Here is an 18,600-nt window from a genome sequence, read left to right as displayed (position 1 = left end):
GGGACCGGCCTCGTGGACAACCTGCAAATGTACCGGCTCCCGGTTCTTTCTGAACCTTGGCATTATGTAAACCACTACTCTATTAGTCATCAGCCTTGTTCTGTTTTCACCCTTTGGAAGTACTGTATAGATAGGCGTTCAGTTCTCTTTTTTAAAAAATGTGGCAAAATACACATAACTCGTGTGTGCAAGAGAATAATTCAACTAATGAAAATAGGATGTTTCCTCCTTCACTCCATCTTCGGTTATCCTGTTTTTAAAAATCGTGTATCTTTAAAAATGGTGGTAAAATCTACATCACATAAAAGTTACCGTTTGGGCCATTTTAAAGTGGATGGTTCAGCGGCATCCGGTATCCTCACGGTTGTGAACCGCCCCCCCTCCCCAAATAGGATTCACTTCATCTTGCAGAACTGAAGCTCTGTACTCATCCATTAACTACTGGTCGCCCCCGTTCTATAAACATATCAATATCCAGATAGCTGACCCTATGAGATAGATGATGTTACCTACTGTGGTCACCAGTGAGACATCCTCCCTGACTTGGGATCAAGAGAGGACACAGAGCACGGAGCTACAATGAGCAGTGACCCAAAGCCCGAGTGTTCTCTCTGGGTCGGTGCGCTGGTGATGCTTGCAGAAGTCAGCAGCTAACAGGGCACGAGGGTGATGCAGCACAGAGTGAAACGTTATGCTTGACGTCTATGCCCCTAATATTCATTTCTATCCTTACTGGGAAACCAGGCATTTATTTTGGAAGAAGAGGGAAAGGCAATTGTATGCCGAGTATGCATTTCATCAGGGACATGACCTGCAAAGTTTCAGGAGGGTCAACTCTCTGGGTAGGTGGAATGATTGGTGACAAAGTGATGTTGAGTGATGATACTACTAATAAAAAAATAGCAGCTCTCATTTGCTGAGAAAATACTACATGCATAGCCCTAAGGACCATCCTATACGATATTTCTTCATGGAATCCTCCCAACCACCCAACACATAGGTGTGACTGTGATACCAGTTCGTGGATGAAGACAGTGAGGCCAGGAGTGGTTAAATATATTACCCAAGGCTTTGTAGCCAGTAAGGGCTAGAACAAGGATTCAAACCCAGACCGTGTGCGCCCTTAAACCAAGTTCCCTATAACAAGTCCCAGGGTGACTTTTTTTTTCAGAAGAAATTTAAGAGAACCCAGCTTCCCACGAAGACTTCTGCTTGAATACCAACGCTGCAGACTCTCGCACCCCAACATCAGCCCAGTAGAATGTTCACTGGGGCCTGATGAAGGCCCTTTCCATGTACCAGCAGGTCCCAAGACCTTTACCTGTGGAATGGTAGGGCTGATGCGCCGGTCACTTTCTCCTTTCCAGATAATTGTGGGAGAGCAGACAAGGCAGTTCTTGCCCCCGATCCAGAAGGGGTTGTGAACGCAAATGAGGGCCAAGAGGAAGGAGGACGAAGAACCTCCAAATTCTGGCCACACCCCTCACCCTGACTGAGGGGAGACTGCCATCTGCAGTGTGTGAAGGCGCCCTGAGCCCATGGAGCTTCTGCGGGGAGTAGAACTTGTCTCTAATAGTGCTACACTCCGGAACCTTCTAAATATATGAGAAGTCTCCCCCTTCCTTCCTGTCCTCTGCAAGCTTGGTTCTCTCTTCTTACCTATGGTCCTGTCTCCATCAGGGTCCACCTCCTGAGCCATGCTCAGCGCCTCTGTGGTGGCGATGTCCACGTTGCAGGGGACCACCACCAAGTTGATCGTCTGTTGCTTCTTGATGTACTTCTTGATGAGTGCCTTGATCTGATGCAAAAAAAAAAAAAAATCACGCAAAGGAAGAGCACATCTCTGGTCAACCAACAACACAGCTAGACAGGTGTGATTGCGAAAAGCCAATTTCCAAGAGCATGACCCAGTTTTCGCACTTCTGGGTGTTGACTTGGCCAATCCCTTTCCTCGGACATGCCTGCCCCATCTGCCCTTTCTGGGTTCTCTGTTGATTTCCTACTTCCCTTCAACCCCACCGCTGGTATGTCTTCTTTCCCACAGACTCTCTGATTCCTGTAGCCAGACTAGACCTCTCCTTCTTCTCCAAATCTCTCTGATGCTTCTGAGAGTCTGCCTTCTCTTACAGTGTTTGTGTATGTGTCCTATTTGCCCCAGAAGCCCAGGGGTACCTTTGTGACCTCTCACGTGTCAGCTCAGTATCCCCATGCTGAGTCCCACATGGGGCCCCAAGTGGCAGGTGCTCAGTGCCCGCTACAATGGTATCTGATGTCAATAACATCTCTACATGTGTTCATTCCTAATATTAACGTCTTTTTCTGAAGTTTGTTCTTGGGAGGGGTCTAGCTCACTCAGATTAGAGAAATCCAATAAAATTTCTTAGAATCTGTAGGCAAAGAGAGATGTGGGCAGCATAAGCCTTACATTTCAAATTTCAAAAATATTATTCCCCATGGACAATACAAACCAACATGGAAAAGTCTGGCACCTAGGGACGTATTTTTTTTTATATATTTTGGTACAATTCACACATAGTTTTGCTCTCATGATGCCCCATAAAATTATTTTAAGTTGCACACAGAAAATAACACTGCATAGACACAAACAGGAAATTTGCATCACGTAAGCGCAGCCTAGCATCCTATAAACAATTAAGTGCTGGGGTCAAATAAAAATGACAAATACAAACAGGACCAGTTAGGTCTTAGCCATGGGAAAATTTCACTGAGTAAAGTTATAATCAATTTCTGTAAGCGAGTTTATGGAATAAACTCACGTTATGGAATAACGTTATAGAATAAATTCACGTGAAACGTGAATTGTCCTTAAGTTAAGTGTCTTCTTGTTGGTCTTTATCCCCTCGGCTACACCCTTGTGTAGCACCCGTTCTGCGATGTCTGCAAGTGAACAGACCATCCAGGGTTCTCCACCTCAGCATGTGGGACAATCTGGGATGGACAGCTCTTTGCTGGGGGCGGGGGCAGCTGGTGCATTATAGAAAATCCAGCTGCATCTCTGGTCTCCACCCACTAGATGCCGGTAGCAGCCCCTCTTTCCCAAGTTGTGACAACCATAAATGTCTCAGACATTGCTGACGTCCCTGGGGGGAGAACAGGCTTGGGGTAGGAACCACTATGGGAAACACACTTCTTCACCTTCAGTTCGTGCAACAAACATTACGGGCACCCCCAGGTGGTAGGTCCTTTCCAGGATCTAGAGATTCAGCACTGAACACACAGGCGATGTCCCTCGGGGGTTTTTGTCCCAGGAGGAAACGCAGACACTCAACAGGGATGGTGAATAGAAGTGGAAGGACCAGGTGCGGGGTACTGGGCATCAGGGAGGGCATCCCGGAGAAGGTGGCATTTGGGAGAGCTCTGAAGGAAGTAGGGGAATGTGCCATGTGGAAATCTGGGCAGAGGGATGGAAGAGAAGGTGCAAAGCTGGAGTGCTCGAGGACCGTCGAGGACTCGGGTGTGGCTGGCGCAGGTGAGGAACGGGGCACAGTGAGAGATGTGGCCAATGAGCTAGTGGGGCCAGAGCACACTGGACGTTGGCAGCTTTCATGCTGATGGACATGGGGCCACTGGAGAGCGTCGGGGAGTGACAGCTTCTGCCCCCTGTGCCCTGGGCACTGCTCCCCCAGTCTCCTCCCCAACCACTCAGAACGAGGGCAGGGGAGGCGCTCCAGAGCCCCTGGGGCTGCCCGCAGAGACCTAGAAGTCTCCCCATCTTCAGCTTGGCCCATTCCCAAGTTCCAGAAAAGCTCACCTGCCGTCCAATGTCCTGGGGCTGGTTTCCCACAGGTATCCTGGTGATGCCGGGAAGGTCAATGAGGGTCAGATCCGGAACCTCAGGGGAGGTGATCTCCAGACTAATGAGCTCATGGCTGATGCCAACTCCGTTCCCAGCTATGGTGTTCTGGGCTGTGGAGGCCGAGAGAGGGGAAACCCAGGGTCCAGATTAACGACCCATCCGAGGAAAAGCAGTTGTAGGAGGCTCCGAGAGCCCCTGGTGCTCAGGAAACACTTCACAGAGGCCTGAGGAGTGGTCTCTGAGGCCCCTTGGGGAGCTGTTGAACACACAGAGTCTCCGAAAGCCTGGCGGGAAGCATACCACATGCTCACAGTGGGATTACGGATGGGTTCTGTTCTCTTTCTTTATGCTTTTTACTATTTCCCAGTGAGTGTTGTAGCGGCTTCAAATACGTCCACAAATTCTTCCATACTCTCCCCTCCAAAAGGTGAGCCCTTGCGCGGGGGGGGGCTGGGCGTAGGGACCTCTGTCTAAAGACAGAGATGGCGGAAGTGACGGTGTGTGACTTTTTTCTTTTTGAGCTGGCCTCGAGCTCTGCTGATGCGGCAGGACGGTCTCCGTCCTCCTAGAGGGTGGCCAGCGGACGGCCGGGCTGGGTCGGAAATTGGAAGGTGCGCACAACTGTCATGAAAACCCAAGTGTCCGTAAAGACGGACCCTCCGTGCCATCGACAGGGAGCCTCCATCACATCCGCAAGCTAAGACTGGTGCGGGGAGGAAGGACAGACGTGCAGATGTGGGCCCCGGGGATCCCCACGAGAGCTTCGCAGAGCAAATCTCAAGGCCGGAAGGAGGATGTGTGGGCGGAGCTGAGACAGTCTCTCCTCCCCTCCCCCCCCACCCTGCACTTCCACCATCTGCCCAGCTGCCCGGCTGTGCGTGCACCTCGCTTGCCTGTCACCCACAGTGATGTCCAGATGCCCTCGGGTAGGCAGGGGCCACCAGACATGCCAAGGGGATCTCGTCCCTTCCTGGGAGCACCCCTGTAGGTGAGCTGGAAAAAAACAGTCTTCCCACAGGCTGTTCACGTCACAGCCAGAACAGGGACCGACTAAGATGTCTCGTGCATACATCTCAGAGCAAGGACCCGCTTCATGTGCGTGGGGCCTGAGCTGTCCCCATGTTCAGAGGGGCCCCTCTCCTGGCTTACTAATCTGCTTTCATGGTCTTGTAATTCTTGGTAATTCTGAACGGGGTGGGGGGGGTCTTGCAGTCTGACTTTGCACTGAGCGCCTGAGTCACGTAGCTGGCCCTGCACTCTGAGCGCAGGGGACCCACTCTGGAGCCTGGTTCAAGTCCAGATTCTGACTGGGCAGGTCTGGGGTGTCCCCCTGAGGCTCTGCAGTGCCAACAAGCCCCCAGGCAGAGTCGCTGCTGCAGACCAGATGAGGGCCAGGGAAATCCAGGAATGAAAGGAAGCTTAGATGGTCTAGGTGAGGGGGAGGGGGCAGTATCGATGGTAAACGTCGTGGGACACACATGCCAAGGACAAGGACACAGAGGTCACTGGTCACCGGCTCAAGGGGAAGCATGGAGACATAAGGACGATGCTCCCCCGTCACCTGGCCTTGTCCCCCAGGGTGGCCTCTCTCCTCAACACCTCCCTTCCTCCTCCTCCTCCGCTTGGAATTAGCCACGGATCCACCGTGGAAGAGAAAGAGAGTCCTGGAGCATCAGGGCTGGAGGACCCTTCTCTCTCCAGCAGCCTGGTGGGGTGGTCATCAGGGGTGAGCACAAGAACCGGGAGCAGGTCTTCTCCGTTCTGCAGGAGATCCCTCTGCCGAGCCATTTGAGGCCTGCAGACATGGGGTTCCTGGGGAGCTGAGCCCGGAAGTCACGGAGAGAGGCTATGTTTGCTATCAGTCACATGGAGCCCCCCATGTTCCGAATCCGCTTTAATAATCTGCAAAGCCGTGGCCCAGACGGGGATGGGGCGTTCTGCGGGGGCACTTCCCAGAGGAGGGGACGGCGTGCGAGGCAGGAGGCCCAGCACACGGAAGAGCCTGGGAGGAAGAGGCCCGATGACCAGGAGGCGGAGAAGGAGCCAGGACGGCCAGGGAGCGGCCCCCAGAGCCGCACCTGCAGACCCCCGGGGCCTCCTACCTTTGAGGACCTCCTTCTCCACCTGGGAGGGGTCCTGGAGCTGGAGCTCCGTCTTGAGGTAGCTGATCTTCCCCCTCCACGCGCTCTCGTGTGGCTCCTTCTTCAGCTTCAGCACCAGCGGGCACCTGGTCACAATCCCTGAGACAGTGTCCCAAACATTCTAAGTTCCCTTGAAAAGAAGGGCTCGCGGGTGCCCTTTCCCCTCACCCCCCAAGGAGCTGCCCCGGCATCCCCAGAGTCCCCGTCTGAGATTTCAGCCCCTCTCCAGGGCTGGGGAGCGATGGGGGCCTGGATCGGGTGGCACGAAAGTACCCAGGTCCTAGGACAGAGGCATTGCAGCTGCCCCCCTCCCCCAGGGGGCCCTGTGCTCTGTGGTCACTGAGCCTCCAGGCCGACCAGGGCCACTGTCCCTGCTGTGCTGCTCTGGAAGCCACACAAGCCCGAGTTGAGGCTCTGTGTATCTGAGGGCTCCCCAGGATGCCTGGGCTGGAGTCTCAGTCGGGCTTTGGCCGTGGGACCAGCCTTTGTCCAGGCGGCCGCAGAGGGGAGAGGGCAGAGGACAGATGGACGTGTGGAGCGGTGAGACCTGTCCCACCCCCTCCAAGCCCCTCACACTTGGGGTTGGAGGGTGCGGGGAGAAGGTAGCTAGAGCCAGGGCAAGAGTCTGGACATCCGAAGGAGGGGGTTCAAGGGCATTCTCGGGACTCAAGGCTGGAACTGCCCCTTGCTTCTCGGGGCTGGGCGTTCCTGTGGCGAGGCCCCGAGCACCGCATGTGTCCTCCATATTCCTGGCCCTAGAACGGCCAGCATCAACTCCTCCTCCAGCCTGGGGACCCGCCAGAGTCACAGGCATGCCACTGGTCCCCGGACCCTCCACCATGCTGCACTTCCCCCCAGAATGCGGAGCCCAGGGCAGAGCAGAGGAGCGACACTCCAGACCCTTCCTCCCTCGTGCATCACGTGCCCGGCTGGGCTGACAGGGACCTCACAGGACGCCCTGGAGTCTAGGACCAGGCTGCCAGTGGCCAGGAGAGGGCACAGGCCGGAGTGCCTGGTGCGGCAGCGGCTGATGGGGGCTGTGCAGGACCCGGACAGCCCTCTGGGGTCCCCACACCCTCCTCTGTGCCCGGGGGCAGCCCAGGTGACATGGCATCGGTGGCCCCCGACCCCTGGGTTCCGGTCGGCTCTGGGCTACGGCCGCACTGGCAGGAGAGGGCTCAGGGCCAGGGACCCGGATGGAGCCTCCTCCAACCCACCTGGAGGGCACCAATTCTTTCTGCCCTTCCTTTTCCCCTTTATTTTATTAAATCATAAACGTACAACAGCCTTTTAACTCTATACACACTTAGTATTTTTTTTTTCAAGGAAAACAGTGTGTCTTATCACACTACGATCCTGGCTAATCGCTTTTCCAAACGTTGAGAAAATTTTTCACACGTCCCCTGAGACTTAGAAATTCAACGTGGTCAAAGAAATGTTTCTACACTCTTTACAGAGACCACTGGAAAAACACGCAAGCTCCCTGGGCCTCGACTGACCCAGGCCCAGGGAGAGCTACTGATGTGAAAGGGGGTCAGAAACCCGGGGGCCGCAGGGGATCCCCCTCCCCACCTCCGCCAGCCAGCCCAGGCCTTGCGCTGCAGACCTAAGCCTCCCAGGGCCTGTCTCTGAAGCTGCCGGCCCCCCAGGGATGCTCTGTGGCCCGCGGGTGGCCCAGCAGGCTGCGGAGCAAAGCTGGCCAGGGTGCTTACCGCTGCCTCTGGGGAGGGCGACCCCCGACAGAGCCTCCAGCACGGAGCTCTTGCCCGAGCTCTGGTCCCCGATGACGGCGATGGCGGGCAGGGCCAGGTCCTGCTCCACGCCCAGCGCCCGCAGGGAGTCGATGAGGTCGATGCAGGGGCGCACCTTCTCCTCGTACTGGCGAGCCAGGCTGCGCTCGGGGCCCTGGAAGAGGCAGGATTCCCATCATCACCGGGAATTTAGGGCAGAATGTGTGCCTCCACTGATGTTGGGGTGCAGACAGGAGGTGGGAGGGCCTCCGGGAGGTGCCCGTGTTCTCTTCCTGCAGAGGCTTTGCTTCTGCCGATGTGGGGCCAGCTGGCTGGGAGGTGTCTCACTGAGCAGGGAGAAAGCACGCAGGGGTGGGAGCTCCTGGCCAGAGGGAGGACAGGAGCCAGGCCCTGGGCTGCCGAGCAGGGGTGGGGTGGGGAGTGGGGTGGGTTAGCAATGGTGGCAGTGACCACAGCAGCTGCAGGAAATCTCCCCTGGGAGGGAGGGAACAGAAGCCCCAGGCTTGCTGCCTCAGAGATCGGATCCCTGGGGCTTGCTGCAGGTGCCTGGGAGACTGCGGGGCACCGGCTTTCCTGCTGGGACTGGACCAGACTTGTGGGTTTATGGCTGTGATTGGGGCACTCACCTCTGGCCGGCGGCTGGAACGTACCCTTCCTGAAGTCCCTCTGCGTGACTTACCTTTGCCTTCTGTTGGCCCCTGCTTCCTCCTGGCTGCTGAGGGTTCAGTGTCAGCAAGTGGAACTCCTTGGTGAGATAAGCTGGATCCTGCCCTCTGACCTGACCGTTCGGGGGACACATCATGTGTCCTGCTGCCTCGCCGGGTGGCGGGGGCTGCTGGTGGAAGAAATTCAGTTCTTTTTTTGGTTGCCGTTGGGGACAAAACATCTTGCGCCTCTGGTATGGCCAAGAAGCGTGGGCCTTAGACATTAGCCGTCACTGAGTCAGAGCTGGTGGGAGTGCTCCCCGTTGCTCAGCACCGCGTCTGCCCGACAAGCTCTGTAAAGACACAGGATGGCAGAGTGGCCCACTGTCCCCAGGCAGTCTCCTCCCAGGCCGGACCTTTGCCAGCCCCGCCTCGCCCAACCCCACACCACGCACCCCTGCACGCAGACCCGGGGGAGACCTCAAGAACAAATCTGTGGACTTGTTGAATCTCCTTAAATAAGGAAATCATGTAAGTTATAGTAACCTCCATGATATAAACACACAATAAATTACTTCGCAGAGAGCCAAGCTGAGGAGTTTGCTCTCCCAGCAAATCAAGGGCTCCCTTTTGTCAAAGAGTAAAGGACACAATCGGTCTGTGTCCTCTCCCCCTTGGCGGCAAGGAGGCTCGAAAGTGAATCAGGGGGAGTCGTAGGGTCGTGGGCCTTGCCATGCTTTTTGGCTCTCGTCCGCAGAGTCTTATCAGGCCTTATTCTTGTTTTAAGATTTTGCAAGAAGAGAGAATTAGGGGTCCCCAGAAAAAGAAAGACGAGATACAACTTTCTTGACATAAGAAAGGTCATTTTAGGCCCGGGCCATCCTGGATTCTGGGCCTGACCTGCACTTGCCCAAAGCATATTTCTTGCAGAACCTCCTGGGATATGTTGAAACTGCAGAAGAATAGAGCCCAGTAGTTAAGGATTTTAAGGGAAAAAAAGAATGGAAGAACAAACAGCTACCATCAGGCCAGGAGATAGCCTAATGGTATCGGGGACAATCAATCGGTGATAAAACTCCCAGGGCTTGTTCAAAAGTAAAAGATTGGCCCAACACACTCTTGAGCATCACTGCAGGATCTAACCCCCGTGAGCACACAGATTCCGGACCAACTGGACCCAGAGAACTGATGGTGTCACTCTGGCTGGCCCTGTGCCTTCCATCACCTAGGACCCGGACTCTGTCCCTTAAGATGGCTTTTGCCCCAAGTCCGCACTGTGTCCCCCATTGCCCAAACCCCGACATGAATATGCACGTAAACCTTCCCCAGTTCTGTTGTTTGAGGAGACACTGCTTCGGGAAATATCCCCGGTGTTCTTTGCTTGTTCCAAGTACCACCTTCCTTGTCCTATTCTTGGGCTTGGTTGGTCGTGCCCTTTGGCTCGCGACGCCAGCAAGAGGCGAACCCAGTTTCGGGTAACCGTTTTACAAGCAATTTACAGCGGTGCATGTGAGAGATGGTCTTTAGGGCCATACATTCTCCGCCTTTCCTGGTGGGAGCTTGCAGGCCCCGGAAGGAGGGGTCGCAGCTGAAGACACAGCCGTGCCGCAGAGAAGCCCCGGGGAAGTGAGCGTGGAGAAATACCCACTCCTGGGACTGCGTGGCGGGATGGGGCAGCAGGATCCGATCAAGTCAGGAGCACAGATTCGTCTTTGGTAAGATAGAGATCATAAATGGTGGCACACAGGATAGGAGGAGACAGGAGGGACAGGAAGACGTGCCAGGGGGGAGACGCATGGGCAGGGGAAAGATGGCCGGTCGTGCTCGGGGATCAGCGAGGCCGCCCCCGGAGAGAGGGCTTCCTTCCTTCCCTCCCTCTCATCGGCTGCGAAAGCACCCGAGTGGGACCCTGCCGGCCCCCACTCCCAACTAGACCTTGCAGGGGCCGAGCCAGCAACCCAGAGGAAGAAGAGGCCCCAAGGGTAGGTAAAGGGTGGGACGCAGGGGGGGCCGTGACCGAGGACAGGAGGAGGCCCACCGGAGGCGACGGCTCCCTCGCCTGGAGGAGGTGCCATCTGGACCAAGGGACAGCGGACAGGGAACGGACGGAGTTGTTCTACATCGTCCCTGGGCCTCTGCCTGCGTCCCTGATCAGCTCCAGGGGATCCTCGTGGGATGGACGCTGCTGCTTGTCTCCTTCCCAGCATGAGACAGAGTGGGGGTGTGGCTGACCCGAGGACGAGTCACAAAACCCAGACCCGTGTGCCTGCCCAGGCCACAGACAGGACAAGCTCAGAAGGGTGGCCTGAGCTCGTCTCCGACCCTGCCACCCTCGAAATGGACTCTCCCGGAGCCTCTGTCCACCGTCCACCGTCCACCCAGTCCGGACTCGAGAGGGACCCGACAGAGTGACCTCATCTCACCATCCCTTGCGCTGGGTCCATGGAGACAGTGCCCCCTCTGTTGAAGGCACCCTCAAGTTGTGACGAGGTTACCTACATCACAGGTAGGCCCCTGAGTGACATGCAGGAGAAGAAAAGGCATTACGCAGAATCGTCAGGTGATGGTTCCCAAACTGTGCGTCGGGGCACCCTGGGGAGCCTCCGCAAACTTGCAGGGGCACTCGTGGCTTATTTAAGATTTCTCAGGGGCACACAGAGACACCTGATGGACACCACACAACCTGCTGGTACTGAGTTGTTTGGACCTCACAGCAACAAGTAATCGATAGAACTCTCCGGTATTTCTTTTGGTCAGGGGTGAAGGGGCCGCTTGGCAGGAGGGTTATCTTGAGCTGAAGGCAACTGAGACCCTGCGGGCTCAGGAGAAACTTTGCCCCTCCCCCTGCCCCTCCCGGTCCCCCCCCCGCCTTCCTCCCCGCCCCCTCTGCCCTCCCCCCACCCGTCCCGCCCCCTGCTCCCCGTGCCCCGCCCCCCACTCGTGCTCTCTCTCTCCGAAATGAATAAATAAAATAAAACCTTAAAAAAAAAAGAAAGAAAAGAAAACACTTCACAGAGGGCCACCATCCATGAGGATAGATTTGGGATCTCAATCTTGAAGACCAGCCCCTCGCTCCCCCAGGGTCTGTTCTCCCGCTTTTGATTCTACTGGAGCCTTTGCTCGGGCTCCGCCCCGCCCCAGGGGCGCCCAGTAGGCGGGAGGGCCCGGACCCCAGCGCCCTGCGCCCATCCCCCGCCCGGGCGCGGGCTCTGCGAGGAGCTCGGCAGCCGCACAGGCTCTGCGCGCAGAGGGGAGAGCGCGGCATCCATTTCTCATTTGTCCTCCTTGGACCTGGCATCTTGCTGCGCCTTCAGGGTTATTCTAAAATTGCCACGATTGGGCCGAGTCTGTACGACCACTCAGACCTGTGGGGATAGTTTGCTTCTTTCACGCTAATCAAGAAATTTTGTTTCTCCTGAAAGCAGAATACAAGGGCAAAAATCGGGTTCACCGGGAACTCGGCAGTTTCCAGGAAACAGGCAGGAAGTTGTTATTACTCACAGATGCGCGTCTACACTTCCGCTCGGTCCTTGGCTGAACCCCGGGGCTCGGTGTGAGCGGCGGGGGGAGCCGAACCTCCGACTGTGCTGGGAAGCCTGCCGGAATTGCTCGTGTCGTGGGTGACCCTGCGGCCGCTGGCACGACCCGGGAACACCCACCGCACCCTGAGATAGCTTCCCCAAATAATGCCAGGTTTGCTGGCACCGGCCAGAAGCTGGGAGAGGCGAGGAGGGACCTGCCCTGCCGACACCTGGATCTCAGACCTCCAGCCTCCAGAGCTGGGAGACGAGAAGTTTCTACTATTCAAGGCACCGAGCGCGTGTCACTTTGTTTCGGTGGCCCTGAGATGCGAGCACTCCGTGGTTTATGCTCATCTGTTCCCTGCAAATGCCTGTTTGCTGGGAGGACCTGGCCTCAGTGTCTCTCTCGAAGTAACACTTCGAAGGCGCCGTATTACACTCCATAGTGCCACGGGGACTGCCAAATGCTAGCAGGTGCCCTGTCCTTCCAGCGCGCCACTGAGGGGGCCCGGTGCCACCGAAGCCCCGAGACCAGGCTTGGGGGCTCGAAGTCTGACACCAGTTCCACCGTGTGGGTTTTCTTCCGATTAACTCAATTCTTTCACAATCTACCCAAAAATAGCATCCGACGCCACAGGCTAAGGGCTGGGTCCGGCAGATTGCTCCCGCGCACACCGCACCCCCACCCGGCCCCCCGCAGACGCCAGCCACAGGTGTCAAATGCTTCGGACCCACTGGCTACAGATCGGAGGTTCCAACCACCGCCACCTGGGGTTCCAATAATTTGCTAGAGTGGCTCACGGAACTCAGAGAACTTACTAGATTACCGGTTTATTATAAAAGAATGTGACTCAGGAACAGCCAGATGGAAGAGATGCCCAGGGCGAGGTCCGGGGGTGGGGGGGAAGGGGGCGGAGCTTCTGTGCCCTCCAGGGACCACGCTCCCCACAGTCCCCCGTGTTCACCAGCCTGGAAGCGCTCCAAACCTTCTCCTTTTGGGTTTTTATAGTGGTTTCATTGCACAGACGGAATTGCTTCAACCTCCAGCCGCTCTCCCTCCCTGGAGGTCAGGGGGCGGGACTGAAAGTTTCAACAATAATCACAGGCCAGCCCTACCCTAGGATGCTTTCCAAAGTCACCTTATTAACATAACACAAGACAATGCTCTCTCCATTTGGGAAATCCCAAGGGTTTTAGGAGCTCTGTGCCAGGAACAGGATGAAGATAAAATTATATACATATATATTTTTTTCTGATATTTGTATATATTGCAAAATGATCACTGCAATAAATGTAGTTAACGTCTGTCTCGATACATTGTGACATTTTTCTTCTGATAAGGACTTTTAATATCTACTTTCTATAGGCGCCTGGGTGGCTGAGATGGTTAAGCGTCGGCCTTCGGCTCAGGTCACGATCCCAGCATCCTGGGATTGAGCCCCCGCATCCGGCTCCCTGTTTGGCGGGGAGCCTGCTTCTCCCTCTCCCTCTAATGTTCCCCAGCTTGTGCTCTCTTGCCCTCTCTGTCAAATAAATAAATAAAATCTTAAAAAAAAAATCTACTTTCTAAGCAACTTTCAAATACGCAATACAGCGTTATTAACTACATTACTGTAATATATAGCCGGGTGATGAGAGTTAATGTATCGTTATAATTCACAATATCACGGGGGCGCAAAGCTCCCACCCCACCCCCAGAGGCGTGTGCACCATGGATGCTGAGCGAGGCGTCCCAGAAGCCACCCCTTTGTGGCCACAGGGCCTTTGGTCAGCTTCAGGATGGGGGGCTGCCCCGTGCCTCCAGGCCAGCCACCTCCTCTAGAACGCACCTCGGGCGTGCAGGCCTGGCTGGGGGCCAGCACCAACCCAGGCCTTCCCAAATCTCCCGTGGGGCACCTTCACAAACTTGTCTTTCTGCCTCCTGCCTTCTGGCATAAGCCACGTTTCCCGGGAAATCCTTTGAAAAAGCACGAACTGTAGCAGAACTGTTGCAGAAAGACATGGTGACGCAGCCCTCCCTGCACGGCTGCCGGGGGGGTCCCCCTCTTACCTCCGTGCCTCCTCAGCGCACACCGGGAGAGTCATCCCGTCCTTCTCCGCTTCCCTCTTATATGCTGTGCGGCTCACTCCCCATGAGCAGCACTAGCAGAAACGAAACAGATATCCCAGCCACAGAAATGAAACGGAAACAGCAACACCCTCCCCCGCCCCCTGCCCTGCCCGTGACTCATACAGGGGTCCTCAGCCTCCAGCTGGGGCAGGATTGTCCGGGAGGGCTGGGGCACACATGGTGGGGTGGCGAGGGCTGCTGCCTGGGGCCGGGGTGGGGCCGGAGAATCTGCATCGCAGAGGACGAGTTCTGGGGGAGGCTGGTGTCGGGCCCCATTTGGAGATCCAACGACTCAGAGCAGCACGGTCCTACAGGACATTCTGTGATGATGGGAATGTTCTGTTCCTTGCTGTCCACTACAAAGGGGTGCCAACGTGGCTCCCAAGCATCCGGAACGAGGCTAGTGAGCCCGAGGACCTGACCGTCTTGCTCGGTGTCATTCTGATTAACTCAGCGGGTTAATCCCCCCGCCCGGGTGCCTCCCACACGCCCGCCCCTCTGTGATCTGAACGCTCTGAGAAGTCCCGCAGCAGCAAGCCTGAATCACACCTGACCATTGCCATCCTCTTCCCGCGCAGACCCAAAGGGGGAAGTCCGCAGCTTCCCGCAATGACCCGTTCGTTCAGTGTACACCCTCACGCTCCTGGTGGGTCCCTGCCCTGGGAGAGCTCTCTGCCGGGACAGGAAGAGGACAGAGGCCAGACTGCAGGGGGCTCCCAGCTGGTCCTCGGTCATGTCCCCTGCGAAAGTGCAGGCATGCGCCCAGGGGTCCTGCAGGTCCCCTGTTCTGTGCCTGAGTAGAGGTGAGTCAGGTATGCCTGTCACCAGAGCACAGCTGTTGGGGACCCCAGGATGCCAGCACTGCACAAGGAAGAGGAAGCAGGCCTCAGGCTGATCTTCCCCCAAATCAAAACTAACATTGTATATAAATCATGAAAAAAAAAAAAGCAAACCCAAGCACTTCTATGTTCATTCATTTTACTTACTGCCCTCGTGGGCACGTTTTCCTTTAAAGAAGGAATTTAAAGGTTTAAAAGATATCTTTAGAATCCTGGCCTTGAGGGGCACCTGGGTGGCTCATTTGGTTAAGCATCTGCCTTCGGCTCAGGTCATGATCCCAGGGTCCTGGGATCGAGTCCCGCATCAGGTGCCCTGCTTGCGGGGAGCCTGCTTCTCCCTCTTCTCCCTGCTCATGCTCTCTCTCTCTCTCTCTCTCAAATAAATGAAATCTTAAAAAAAAAAAGAACCCTGGCCTTGAGAGGTCTTGGGGAGACAGTCTTGGAGATCTGTGCCCTGCAGGGTCTGATGCTGAGCACTGTTACTCCAGAGCCCCGGGGCGGGGAGCTGAGCAGCTCATCTGCAGCGTGATGCTTTTCTGTTTGACCACCGATGTCTTTTCTAGCAGTCCCGGGGCGTGTCTACAGCTCCAGGAAAGGCACCTGAAGGCCCTGGACAAGCCGGACAGAGAGGCCCTATCTTAGGTGGGGGCAGCAGGAGCAGCTGGGGACCTCCGTCTGCTGTCCAAAGAGCTTCCCCTCCTGCGTGCTCCCCATCCCAGCGGCCTCTCCAGGAGGGAGCAGGGGTGCCCACACATTCTAACTGCCAGGATGGGGTCCTTGCGGCTGGCGGCTGGTGACATGCGCAGCCGAGGGGGGAGCATGCTCAGCAGCACCGCTGTCCTGCTGCTCTCTGCTCAGCTCCAGGGGGCTGGGGCTGGAGGTGCGGGTGGGGGTGGTGAGAGGATAAGGATGCACCCCCAGCTGGCCTGCTGAGCCTCTGTGGGATGGCAGCCAGTGTGTTCAAAGGGTCCCGGCGCCCTCCCACCCACCCTCCGATGGCCCTTTCCTTCCAAGTTGGCATTCTCGGCTGTGCAAATAAGACCATGGAAACTACTTGGATTGATGAGCTGGAGGGAGCTGTGGAGCCCGAGGATCGAGGATCGGCAGGGGTTTGAGGGATGTGTGTTCCAGTGGGGTGCCGTAGCAGGGGGCACTGTGAGGTCAGAGCCCACTGCCTCCTCACTCTCCAGTGGGTTAACAATGGTGCCCGCACCCCAGGATGGGCGCGAGGAGTAGTGGAGGGTCTGCAGCAGGTGCGCTGGGCACATGGGACGTCATGTCGGCTCTCAAGCATGGTGCTGTCCCTAGGGGACTGGCCCTAGGCCGGGCAGTGTGAGCTGGGTGGGACAGAGTCCTTTAAGGGGCTGGAGCATCCCAGCCGGTGACACCCTTTTCTCGGTCAGGAACAAGCTCTGTTCTCAGTTTTGTGGTGTTCAAAGTCCAAGGCATCTTGGTAATGGAAACGCTGAGGTAAGTGGGAATGGGGGGGGGAAGCCCCCACTTCAGGGAGGCAGAGGCTTGAGGCCCTGGTGTCCTCCCTGGAAGGGGCAGCTACTTCCAGCCTCCCCAGCTGCCATCCTTGAACCTGCCACAGGGAGGGGCAGGGTCTGCACTCCTCCCAGGAGAGCTCACCCCTGCTCTGCCCTGGGGATGGGGGCTCGGCTTGCCCTGATGGGGGCTGGACCAACAGGATGCTCAGAGCTGGTTGCCCACCTCCGTGTCATTGGCAGCTTTTTTTTTTTTTTTACTAGACTCTATTTTACTGCAGTTGTGGGTTCAAAGCAAAATTGAGAGGAAGTTACAGACATTTCCCATTTCCCGCTGCCCCTGCACATGCACAGCCTCCCCCATGATGGACATGCCCACCAGAGAGGTACCTTTGTCCCAGGCGACAAACCTGCACTGATGCATCATCACCCAGAGTCCGCAGTTCATGTCAAGTTCACGCTCGGTGATGTGCATTCTGAGGGTCTGGGCAGGTGCATGAGGACACGCATCCACCTTACAGTATATACGGGTCCTCTGAGCTCCAGCTGGGCCCCCCACCCCCAGTCCCCGCTGCCCCCGCCTCACTGACCACCCTCACACTCTCCAAATGCCTCATCCCCACGCCTCCTAGTTGGTCCAGACCCCAGAACCCCTGACCCCTCCTGCAGAGGGGGCCAGAGGGGCTTCCCAGTAAGGGGAGGACACAGCGAGGCGGCTGGTGGGGGACACGGGGCTCTGAGGGGAGGGAGCAGTCCCCAGCGCAGGGCGGAGGACGGCGTGGGCACAGCCGTCCCACTGCTGGCATTGCCCCCCGGCTGTGAACTCGCCCATGCAGGCTGGGAAGCGGATGCTTTCAGGAACGTTCCACAAGAGCTGCCGAAAGAAAACGCGGTGGCAGGGCCTACAAGACCCACAGCAGTGACCCAGGCCTGAAATCTCAAATGTGCTAATGTTGTGGAAGCCATTCTGCTGATGGCCATACTATTTAATGGAATAAAATGAAAGTTTGGGGAGAAAACACAAGCCTGATGAAGGGAATATGGCCAAGGTCGCCACTGGGGAGGACGTTTTCAGGAAGCTGTTTGGCAGGCGGTCAGCTTGGCAGCCGAGCGTCGGCAGGTGGCACCGTGAGAACAGACTCGGGGCCCTCCTGGATGCTGGCGCCCAGAGGCTGGGACATGTCCACACTCGGGGCCCTGTGGGCAGCAAACGGGACACGGACGGTCCGGGGCCCGCGCCCCAGGTGGGGATGTACCCGTGAGGGCCACCGCAGGTGCCAGCGGAGGCTGAGGGGTCCCAGCACTATCTCAGGGCGGGGGAGCCTCACATCCCGGGACAGGATTCTGGGACGTGCTTGGCCAGGAGGCCCTGAGGCCTCATCCCTGACAGTGAACTAAGATCAATGGGGCTGTGAAAATGCAGTCATTCGGGCCAGAGTACAAAGACACTCCCTCCCCCTTTCTTTAGTACAGAAATGTCTATGGGCGCCAGAGCTTAGAACCCAAAGGGAACCGTAAGCATGTCCCTGGGGCGGCCATACCAAACCCCACAGATGGGCGGCTTAAACAGCGACATTTGCTCTCCCTCAGTCTAGAGGCCAGAAGTCCAAGGTGTTGGCCGGCCTGTGCACCCTCCACGGGTTCTGGGGGGGCATCTGCTCCAGGCCTCTCCCCAGGCTTGTAGGGGTTTGCTGGTGTCCCTGGGACTTCCTGGCTTGTGGAAGCGTCACCCGGACCTTTGCCTCCATGCTCTGTGTCCACGTCCCCCTTTGCATAAGGACACGATCACCCTGGCTCGTGGTCCACCCTACTCCTCCTAACATGCTACACCCACAACAACTCTATTTCCAAATACGGTCACATTCTGAGATTCCAGGGGTTAGGATCTCAACTTAGGAATTTTTGCAGGGACATAGTTTAGTCCATAATGGGGCCTGAGCCACAGTCCTAGCCAGTGGTTTGCAGACTCCCCGGCCGTAGGTCCGGTCCTACGGCAGTTCCGCAGCCCAACAAGCAGGGCTTGCTCCTCCCAACCTCTCTTTCCAGGCCACATCCCTTCCTTCCCTCACCATTCCCATCCATTCCAGTCTTCCTGCTCACGAATGCCTTCACTTAGAGACATTCTGGCATAAACGTACTGTGTGCCAAGACTGGATACAACCAGCAAATACTGCTCGCTTGAAGACAAACCTCAAAAACTCATCAAATGTTGACTGTTGGCTACGATTCTTGGGCCAGGCCACACCGCATGGGTCTACACATCACACGTTTATTAAGGCCGTGTGCAACG

The 18,600-nt window shown here is 56.6% G+C and overlaps 1 protein-coding gene across 1 annotated transcript in view; it reads right to left on the bottom strand.

Moving 5' to 3' along the window:
• MX2 (MX dynamin like GTPase 2) overlaps nucleotides 1-14,046 on the bottom strand; it is a 32,445-nt gene extending 18,399 nt beyond the window's left edge. The window contains exons 1-6 of the mRNA XM_032392507.1: nucleotides 13,925-14,046; nucleotides 8,389-8,706; nucleotides 7,671-7,863; nucleotides 5,920-6,057; nucleotides 3,773-3,927; nucleotides 1,660-1,798 (exon numbers count right to left, since the gene is read on the bottom strand). Coding sequence (XP_032248398.1) covers nucleotides 1,660-1,798; nucleotides 3,773-3,927; nucleotides 5,920-6,057; nucleotides 7,671-7,863; nucleotides 8,389-8,637 — 874 coding nt within the window. The 5' untranslated portion in view covers nucleotides 8,638-8,706; nucleotides 13,925-14,046. The remainder of the gene's footprint in view (nucleotides 1-1,659; nucleotides 1,799-3,772; nucleotides 3,928-5,919; nucleotides 6,058-7,670; nucleotides 7,864-8,388; nucleotides 8,707-13,924) is intronic.
• Nucleotides 14,047-18,600: the final 4,554 nt, after the last annotated feature.

Source organism: Phoca vitulina, unplaced genomic scaffold (genome assembly GCF_004348235.1).
Source record: "Phoca vitulina isolate PV1807 unplaced genomic scaffold, GSC_HSeal_1.0 scaffold68, whole genome shotgun sequence".
NCBI lineage: Eukaryota > Metazoa > Chordata > Mammalia > Carnivora > Phocidae > Phoca > Phoca vitulina.
This window is presented reverse-complemented; position numbering and strand designations above follow the sequence as displayed.